Source organism: Hemicordylus capensis, chromosome 14, assembly GCF_027244095.1.
Source record: "Hemicordylus capensis ecotype Gifberg chromosome 14, rHemCap1.1.pri, whole genome shotgun sequence".
Lineage (NCBI taxonomy): Eukaryota > Metazoa > Chordata > Lepidosauria > Squamata > Cordylidae > Hemicordylus > Hemicordylus capensis.
Genome location: NC_069670.1, coordinates 11,220,104 through 11,230,532, shown reverse-complemented (window position 1 = coordinate 11,230,532; position 10,429 = coordinate 11,220,104). Strand labels below are relative to the sequence as shown.

The following is a 10,429-nucleotide window of genomic DNA, read 5'->3' as shown; positions in this document are numbered from 1 at the left end:
TGCCATTGCCCAAGGAAATGTCTTCAGAAAAGCTGTGTCCCTTTTTTGCATGTCTAAGTTACAAAGTTACAAAGTTACAAAGTTACAAAGTTACAAAGTTACAAAGTTACAAAGTTACAAAGTTACAAAGTTACAAAGTTACAAAGTTACAAAGTTACAAAGTTACAAAGTTACAAAGTTACAAACTTACAAAGTTACAAAGTTACAAAGTTACAAACTTACAAAGTTACAAAGTTACAAAGTTACAAACTTACAAAGTTACAAACTTACAAAGTTACAAACTTACAAAGTTACAAACTTACAAAGTTACAAACTTACAAAGTTACAAACTTACAAAGTTACAAACTTACAAAGTTACAAACTTACAAAGTTACAAACTTACAAAGTTACAAACTTACAAAGTTACAAACTTACAAAGTTACAAACTTACAAAGTTACAAACTTACAAAGTTACAAACTTACAAAGTTACAAACTTACAAAGTTACAAACTTACAAAGTTACAAACTTACAAAGTTACAAACTTACAAAGTTACAAACTTACAAAGTTACAAACTTACAAAGTTACAAACTTACAAAGTTACAAACTTACAAAGTTACAAACTTACAAAGTTACAAACTTACAAAGTTACAAACTTACAAAGTTACAAACTTACAAAGTTACAAACTTACAAAGTTACAAACTTACAAAGTTACAAACTTACAAAGTTACAAACTTACAAAGTTACAAACTTACAAAGTTACAAACTTACAAAGTTACAAACTTACAAACAACGGGTCAGTGGGTGGATGGTTCTAAATTGAACTTTCCAAAGGGCTCACATCCAGGTTGTTGGCTGTCACCACATCCTGTGGCAGAGAGTTCCACAAGTGGATCACGCATTGTGTGAAAAAGTACTTCTGTTCAATGGTTCCAAGGTTTGAAGGGGCAAAGGGGCAGTGGGTCAAAAGTGAACTTTCCAAAGGGCTCACACTCTAAAAAGATACACAAGTTGGGTTCCTGCAACAGCCGCCACTCCCACCCCCCGAGGGATTTTGTGCTGGGGCTGGATAGGGCCAATTGCTCCCCACTTTCAAGCAAGAGAATCACCACCACTTTTAAAGAGGTGTCTCTTTGTTCCGTTAGCAGGGAACCCAGCAGACCACCAATCCAACCCTCCCTCCCCGTGCAGTACTTGGCCAAAGAGCCTAGGCCAGGCATCCCCAAACTGCAGCCCTCCAGATGTTGCTGAACTACAACTCCCAGCATACCCAGCCACAAAAAATTGTGTCTAGGGATGCTGGGAGTTGTAGTTCAGCAACATCTGGAGGGCCGCAGTTTGGGGATGCCTGGCCTAGGACCCGGGCATGCTTCCTTGTAGGTCTCCCTGCAGAGAGAAACATGCTGAAGAAGGTTAGTCACAGTCTACTTCAACACAGTAGATCCAGCATTGTCTCGAGGAAATAAACTCACACAGCATGTTAAAGATTTTTTTTATTATTATTATTATTATTATTATTATTCAGTTTCTATAGCGCCCTTCCCAAAATGACTGAGGGCGGTTTACACAGAGAAATAAATAAATAAGATGGATCCCTGTCCCCAAAGGACTCACAATCTAAAATATGCAGTGTTGATGCTACAAAAATGACTCAACATGGCTCTCAAAACATCCTTCTAGATATTCACCCACAATCCCGGGCCATACACATGTCAAGCTGATCCAATTTGCATTTTTTCTCAGTACATCATCTTTAGCTCTTTTATTTCAATTTCATTTACATCTAGAGTATTTTGTGCACTACCCACCCCCCCTACCTTACTGCTTCAGGGGCTCACAACATTAATATGAGACAATATAAAGTAAACCAATAAAATACAAGTTAAGACTAAGCTAGAACCACTTTTTAAAGTTACAAAGCTTTCAGAGTTGTAAGAGTTAAGTTTAAAAATAATTAGAAAAACCTAACAGATATAACCAATGTTTCCAACTCACTGATGTATCAGAAGCCAAAATGCCCTTCAAGGAATTGGCACTTTGTGGATCTTAGTGCTAAACAATACACAAATGCAGTTTGTTTCAGATCCAGTGGCACTTGGGCCAACCAGCAAGCTCAAGATAGTTGCACAAAGCAAAGCTCAAAAAACTCAAGCCAATCAGTTATCAAACACACACACACACACACACACAAACGTGCATGTTACCTGACCAAGAAGTTTCTAGGACAGACACACACAGGCTATTGTTAACAACTGCACAAGAGTGTTATTGGCTACAAAGCCTTCCTGACACACAGTCCTGTTCCAGCATGAATGGAGCTGTTTGGGGCATGAGGAGGGCCCCCCCCCGCCCCCGGGATCTGCCTCCTCACTCCACGGTCACAGCCCAGGAAGTGTGTCTTATGAGGGTGCAATTCCAGCTTCTGAGAGTCAAGGTTTTCTCACAGGTTTCTGGCTCCCTCCGGACGTAGTGCAGCTTGGCTTCCTCCGTGTTCCTGGCCTCTCTTGCTCCTGTGAAGTCTGTTGGGGAAAGAGCAAAGCAGGTCATCTATTTTGAAGTGTGGGCTCTAAAGTGTGGGCGCCAGCGTGGTATAGTGGTTAGCGTGCTGGAATAGGACTGGGGAGACCCGAGTTCAAATCCCCATTCAGCCAGGAGACTTGCTGGGTGACTCTGGGCCAGTCACTTCTCTCTCAGCCTAACCTACTCCACAGGGTTGTTGTGAGGAGAAACTTAAGTATGTAGTACACAGCTCTGGGCTCCTTGGAGGATGAGCGGGATATAAAATAAAATAATAATAATAATAATAATAATAATAATAATTTGTAGTAATAATAATTTGTAGTCACACAGACTGACTACAAACAAAGGCATGACAAAGTAGGGATGATACACTGGAACATCTGCAAAAAATACAAGCTACCTGTAGCCAAGAATTGGTGGGACCATAAAATTGAAAAAGTTGAAGAAAATGAAGATGTAAAAATATTATGGGACTTCCGACTACAAATAGACAAACATCTGCCACACAATACACCAGATATAACTGTAGTCGAGAAGAAAGAAAAACAAGTCAAAATAATCGACATAGCTATACCAGGGGATAGTAGAATACAAGAAAAAGAAATAGAAAAAATCACCAAATACAAAGATCTACAAATTGAAATTGAAAGGCTGTGGCAGAAAAAGACCAAAGTAATCCCAGTGGTCATTGGTGCCCTGGGTGCAGTTCCAAAAGGCCTTGAAGAGCACCTCAACACCATCGGGGCCACAGAAACCACCATCAGCCAATTACAAAAAGCAGCTTTACTGGGAACAGCCTATATTCTGCGACGATATAGATATCGTCACAGAATATAGGCTGTTCCCAGTAAAGCTGCTTTTTGTAATAATAAAATTCAGCCATCCCAGGTCCTTGGGAAGGACTCGATGTCCGGATAAAACAAACCAATCAATAACACCTGTCTGACTGTGTAAAATAAAATAATAATAATAATAAGAAGAAGAAGCCACCGCATGGTCAATATTTGCACAATATAAGTGGAAAATCAGACATCACCAAGACCTGGCAATGGCTTAAGAATGGCAACTTGAAGAAAGAAACAGAGGGTTTAATACTGGCTGCACAAGAACAGGAACTAAGAACAAATGCAGTAAGAGCAAAAGTCGAAAAATCCACAACAAACAGCAAGTGCCGCCTTTGTAAAGAAGCAGATGAAACCGTGGACCACCTGATCAGCTGTTGTAAGAAGATACAGCAGGCCATCCATTTAACCACATCCCTTCACCCCCACAACCCCAGCCAGACTAGGCTGCAGCTTATCAGGAGGGGTATGTTAAGTCTGAGGAGCCATGGGAACCCAAAAGGAGTTCGCATGCATACCTGGTGGCACTGCTCTTTGCAAAACGACTAAGAGAAAGCATCAAGGCGTTTTTGAGAGGCCTCCTGCTCCGTTTAACAGAAGAGTTGCAGGCTTAGAAGTGCGAGGCTGGCCCCACAAGCGAGTGGCTTTGGCCCCCTGGGACTCTGCCCTTGTTTGCCAACGGCCTCACCTTCTCTTTGTCCATCACGTCGACCACCTCTCCGTAGGCCTGGAAGTAGTCGCTCCGCTCCGAGGCCGGCGTGCCCTTGCGGAAGCCCCTGACAAAGACACTGCGTTGCTCCTGGGCTGGGCGGGCGGTGCGGAGGTTCTCCAGGCGCTGGTGTTTCTTCCCACGCAGGTGGTCCTCCAGGCTGGGCTCTGCAGCATGAAAGAGAAGCCTTTCAGGGACAGCCCAGGAGGGAAGGGAGACACACACTGCGCGGACAGCCTGCCCCGTTCCCGGAACCCAGGCCAGGGCGCGTCTTGCCAGAAGGCGTCTAAGGTCCCACTGGGGGCGTTTCTGAGGCCAGGGCAATAGCAAATGGAGAAGGGGACAGAAGGGAAGGAGCAGGGTTGTCCCTCATGGCGACCCGTTTTCAAGAGAGCCCAACAGTTTCACTTGTGTATTCAGAAGGAAATTAAGGAAGCCAAGGAACATAGGAAACTGCCATATACAGAGTCAGACCACTGGTCCATCTAGCTCAGGATTGTCTACCCAGACTGGCAGCGGCTTCTCCAAGGTTGCAGGCAGGAATCTCTCTCGGCCCTTTCTTGGAGATGCTGCCAGGGAGGGAACTGGGAACCTTCTGCTCTTCCCAGAGCAGACCCTAACCCTGAGGGGAATATCTTACAAAGCTCACACACTTCTAGTCTCCCATTCAGATGCAAGCAGGGCAGACCCTGCTTAGCTATGGGGACCAATCATGCTTGCTACCATAAGACCAGCTCTCCTCTCCAAGGAATTATTAAAATGTGCAGAGCAATGGTTAGAGTGCCGGACTAGCACCGGGGAGACCCGAGTTCAAAATCTCCATTCAGCCATAAAACTAGCTGGGTGACCCTGGGCCAGACACTTCTCTCTCAGCCTAACCTACTTGACAGGGTTGTTGTGAGAAAGAAACCCAAGTAGGGAGTACACCGCTCTGGGGCTCCTTGGAGGAAGAGCGGAATATAATACTAAATAATACAAATACTAATACTAATAAGGTGGGAGCTCATACACATTAGGAACATGCATAGGAAGCTGCCTCCTACCGAGTCAGAGCCTCGGCCCATCTAGCTCAGTCTGGCCTCCCTGACTGGCAGCAGCTCTCCAGGGCCTCCGGCTCAGGCGTCTCTCCCAGCCTGCCTGCCTGCCTGCCCGGGAGATGCTGCTGGGGAGGGAACCGGGGACCACCTTCGGCCTGCCCAGCAGGGGCTCCTCCTCGGAGCTGCAGCCCCTTCCCCGCAGGGGAATCTCGGGCAGCCCCCCAGGGAGTCTCCCCACCAGAGGGCAGAGCAAGGCGGACCCTACTCAGCAGAGGGAACAAGCCCGGCTTGCTGCCACCTGCAAGGAGCCCTGCTGGGCCAGACCCCGAGGCAGCCTGCCCTCCTGCCCCCAAAGCAGCAGCAGCAGCCGCCAGACCCCCAGGAGCAAGCGAGGGGGGCAAGAGAGCCTCAGGACGTGTGCAGAGCGCCTTCCCCCCACCCCGAGGAGCTCCAGCCAGCTGCATCCATCCCCCCCGGCCCCCACTCACTGTTGGCGACGGGCACGTGGCAGAGGCGGCAGCGAAAGCCTCCTCGGGGCAGAGACTCCGCGTCCTCCAGCGCCGCCATGATCCCGGCCCGAAAGCGGTCCATCCCCGAAACCATTCCCCAGATACTTCCCGAAACGAAAGTTTCCCCTTCTTCCGCCGGAGACTCCTCTCGGCTCTATGGCTCCGCCGGAAGCAGGTCAAAGCCACGCCCCTCCTCTAACACGTGATACGCGAGGCGCTATTTGCTTTTGTCCCATAGAGGTGACGGTCGCCTGGCTTGTGGCCATCACTTCCGTTGAGGAAGGGACTCCTAATGGGAGCTCGCGGCTCCCGCTTTTGTCCGGAAGAGTAAAGAAGTCTCTGTTCTAGCTGCACTCCCATGTCTCGTTGGCTTATGTTCGGCTTTTTGCCTGAAGTGTTTCAATGTGTGTGTTCTAGCTGCACACCCTTATCTCTTTGGCCTATGTTCGGCTTTTTGCCGGAAGTGTATTGATATTTGTGTTCTAGCTGCAGACCCTTATCTCTTTGTCCTACTTAGGCCAAAGAGATAAGGGTGTGCAGCTAGAACATACACATCGAGACATTTCCGGCAAAAAGCCGAACACGGGCCAAAGAGATAAGGCTGTGCAGCTAGAACACACACATCAATACACTTCCGGCAAAAAGCCGAACAGGGGCCAAAGAGATAGCGACATGCAGCTAGAACACACACATCAATACACTTCCGGCAAAAAGCCGAACAGGGGCCAAAGAGATAGCGACATGCAGCTAGAACACACACATCAATACACTTCCGGCAAAAAGCCGAACAGGGGCCAAAGAGATAGGGATATGCAGCTAGAACACACACATCAATACACTTCCGGCAAAAAGCCGAACAGGGGCCAAAGAGATAGGGATATGCAGATAGAACATACACATCGATACACTTCCGGCAAAAAGCCGAACACGGGCCAAAGAGATAAGGCTGTGCAGCTAGAACACACACATCGATACACTTCCGGCAAAAAGCTGAACAGGGGCCAAAGAGATAGGGATATGCAGCTAGAACACACACATCAATACACTTCCGGCAAAAAACCGAACAGGGGCCAAAGAGATAGGGATATGCAGCTAGAACACACACATCAATACACTTCCGGCAAAAAGCCGAACAGGGGCCAAAGAGATAGCGACATGCAGCTAGAACACACACATCAATACACTTCCGGCAAAAAGCCGAACACGGGCCAGAGAGTTAGGGATATGCAGCTAGAACACACACATCAATACACTTCCGGCAAAAAGTCGAACAGGGGCCAAAGAGATAGGGATATGCAGCTAGAACACACACATCGATACAATTCCGGCACAAAGCTGAACAGGGGCCAAAGAGATAGGGATATGCAGATAGAACATACACATTGATACACTTCCGGCAAAAAGCCGAACACGGGCCAAAGAGATAGCGACATGCAGCTAGAACACACACATCAATACACTTCCGGCAAAAAGCTGAACAGGGGCCAAAGAGATAGCGACGACGTGCAGCTAGAACACACACATCAATACGCTTCCGGCAAAAAGCCGAACAGGGGCCAAAGAGTTAGGGATATGCAGCTAGAACACACACATCGATACACTTCCGGCAAAAAGCCGAACAGGGGCCAAAGAGATAGGGATATGCAGCTAGAACACACACATCAATACACTTCCGGCAAAAAGCCGAACAGGGGCCAAAGAGATAGGGATATGCAGATAGAACATACACATCGATACACTTCCGGCAAAAAGCCGAACACGGGCCAAAGAGATAAGGCTGTGCAGCTAGAACACACACATCGATACACTTCCGGCAAAAAGCTGAACAGGGGCCAAAGAGATAGGGATATGCAGCTAGAACACACACATCGATACACTTCCGGCAAAAAGCCGAACACGGGCCAGAGAGTTAGGGATATGCAGCTAGAACACACACATCGATACACTTCCGGCAAAAAGCTGAACAGGGGCCAAAGAGATAGGGATATGCAGCTAGAACACACACATCAATACACTTCCGGCAAAAAGCTGAACAGGGGCCAAAGAGATAGCGACATGCAGCTAGAACACACACATCGATACACTTCCGGCAAAAAGCCGAACACGGGCCAAAGAGATAGCAACATGCAGCTAGAACACACACATCGATACACTTCCGGCAAAAAGCTGAACAGGGGCCAAAGAGATAGGGATATGCAGCTAGAACACACACATCGATACAATTCCGGCACAAAGCTGAACAGGGGCCAAAGAGATAGGGATATGCAGATAGAACATACACATCGATACACTTCCGGCAAAAAGCCGAACAGGGGCCAAAGAGATAGCGACATGCATCTAGAACACACACATCGATACACTTCCGGCAAAAAGCTGAACAGGGGCCAAAGAGATAGCGACGACGTGCAGCTAGAACACACACATCAATACGCTTCCGGCAAAAAGCCGAACAGGGGCCAAAGAGTTAGGGATATGCAGCTAGAACACACACATTGATACACTTCCGGCAAAAAGCCGAACAGAGGCCAAAGAGATAGGGATATGCAGCTAGAACACACACATCAATACACTTCCGGCAAAAAGCCGAACAGGGGCCAAAGAGATAGGGATATGCAGCTAGAACATACACATCGATACACTTCCGGCAAAAAGCCGAACACGGGCCAGAGAGATAGCGACATGCAGCTAGAACACACACATTGATACACTTCCGGCAAAAAGCCGAACAGAGGCCAAAGAGATAGGGATATGCAGCTAGAACACACACATCAATACACTTCCGGCAAAAAGCTGAACAGGGGCCAAAGAGATAGCGACATGCAGCTAGAACATACACATCAATATACTTCGGGCAAAAAGCCGAATACAGGCCAAAGAGATAGGGTTGAGAGCGGGGCAGGGGGAAGGCTGCGTCAGCTGCGGGCTGCATGCTTGGAGGGTCCCCCTCGCCCCCTCCACATGCCAGCAGGATCCTCCTCCTGCGCTTTCCCTTTAAGAGCCCTTCTTCGGTCTTGGCGTGGCTTTTGTTGCAACGAGTGTGCTGCTCCCCCGTCTGTAATTGCACGTCCGAAAGGGGCGCCTCCTCCTCCTGGCTCTCTCCTGGACGAGGCTCCAGGCCGCCTGGCCGGAAACAGGGAAAGGCTGAGATAGGAGCCTAGCGGGTGGCCGCCTGGTGCTGTGTGCGGAGTCCGGCCGACGCAGTCTCGTCCACTCTGACTGGCAGCATCTCGCCAGACTTTCAGGGGGCGCATCTCCCAGCAGGGGCCTTTCCCAGCCCTCCTGGAAGATGCGGTGGCGATCAGGGGTTGGGCCGGGGTGGCGGACCTGGTGCCTGCCAAGCAGATGCTCTTCCCCTGAGCTCCCCTCGACCTAATTTGCAAAATAGCAAGGGATTGTTATATCGTTTGCAACATCCGCTCAGGTTTTCATTAATGTTTTGCCTTCTTTTTTTCGTGATTCCTGTTTTATGATTGTAATGGAGGGTGCTCTGCTCTCTTTGGCTTTCAGTAAGATCTATCTGGAGTTCACCACAACTGTCTTAATTTTAACTTGTCAATATTGCGTACAATCTGTCTGACTTATTGTGCTGAGTTTTTTGTAAGTATGTATGTTTTACTAAGAACTGGTCTGTGACCGCAATAAAGGATGACTGACGACTGACTGAGCTCCCCAGATGTTGATAGACTACAACTGCCATCATCCCTGTTGGCTATTGAGGCTGGGAGTGATGGGAATTGTAGTCCAGCAGTACCTGGAGACCCAAGGCTGAGAACTTATTCAAAACATAGCCTCATCATATCTGGATTTTTATCCCGCTTTGGGTCCAAAAACACATTTCCAAAGCGGCTGACGTAGCAAAAGGAATGAGAAAACATCCTGAGGTTTCCATAGGTGAATATTCAGCTATAGACTACTTGAATTCTATCAAGAAGCACCGTGATCTCTGTGTGAGCATCTGTCCAACAACAAGGGCACATCGGCACTTCCGATTACCCAACTGTTGAATGACAGGGCTTCTGAAATCATCTGAATAGTACTTTGAGGCATTGGTATTATTATTGTGTGTGTGTGTGATTTGGAAGTCTGTGATCTCTTTGGTTCATTTCTTTAATATAATTTGAACATATTTCTCCATTATTGTGAGCTGCCTAGGGACTTTTTCTGTATGGGGCAGGCTTTCTATTGTAAGGATGGTGTGTGTGGCATATTGGATTTATTTAGCCCGTTAATGTGAAGCCCTTGAACATTGTATGGAATCTTGTATATTTCTCTTCTAATTCCTTTAGTTTGTTAGACTTTGGGGATAGGAAACCCTCTTCTCCTTATTCTTTTCCAATGTACACTGCTTTGAGAATGTATTGTTGTGAGCTGCCCTGAGCATAGTGCACTGCAGGGGTGGGGTATAAGTATTTTAAATAAATAAAATAAACTTTATTTGGTTGAAAAGTGGTATATGAATGATGAACTATGCTGGTCTGTGACCGTAGTAAAGATTGATTGATTGACTGATTGAATGATGAATGAATACATGACTGAATTCACAGCTGCCTCTGTAGGCCTCTATTAGCTCCAAATGTGGGAGGCATTTCCCGGGAGTAACTGAATGGTTTCCAGAGTAACTTGTGTTTTTCCTTACACACCCCACTTTCTTTGCTGCCGGATCTTGGGCAGTGCTGGGATTCACGTGGCATTCAGGGCCTGCTGCCTCGGGAGGGATGCCCCCAGCCTGGATTGGGCAAGGTGAAGACCACACTCAGGGGTCTGGAGCTTTAAATTCTCTCTCCGACTGGGCAAGAGCTGTAAGGCTTTTAAACGGCTTTTCCCAGAAGCTCA

At 47.3% G+C, this 10,429-nt stretch overlaps 1 protein-coding gene across 1 annotated transcript; it reads right to left on the bottom strand.

Moving 5' to 3' along the window:
* Window positions 1–1,454: 1,454 nt before the first annotated feature.
* Window positions 1,455–5,916, bottom strand: LOC128337102 (speckle targeted PIP5K1A-regulated poly(A) polymerase-like). Its single transcript, XM_053277705.1, has 3 exons — window positions 5,576–5,916; window positions 4,030–4,217; window positions 1,455–2,498 (listed from the first exon to the last, which is right to left on the bottom strand). The coding sequence occupies exons 1-3, from the start codon at window positions 5,688–5,690 to the stop codon at window positions 2,409–2,411; spliced, it is 393 nt and encodes a 130-aa protein (XP_053133680.1). The 5' UTR covers window positions 5,691–5,916; the 3' UTR covers window positions 1,455–2,408.
* Window positions 5,917–10,429: the final 4,513 nt, after the last annotated feature.

Bases quoted from the DNA above. Each gene is read 5' to 3' on its own strand.
- LOC128337102 (XM_053277705.1), bottom strand. From the start codon at position 5,690: ATGGTTTCGGGGATGGACCGCTTTCGGGCCGGGATCATGGCGGCGCTG. The intron at 4,218-5,575 runs GTGAGTGGGGGC...TTCATGCTGCAG, and splicing joins CCACGTGCCCGTCGCCAACA to AGCCCAGCCTGGAGGACCAC. The intron at 2,499-4,029 runs GTGAGGCCGTTG...TTTCCCCAACAG, and splicing joins ACGTGATGGACAAAGAGAAG to ACTTCACAGGAGCAAGAGAG.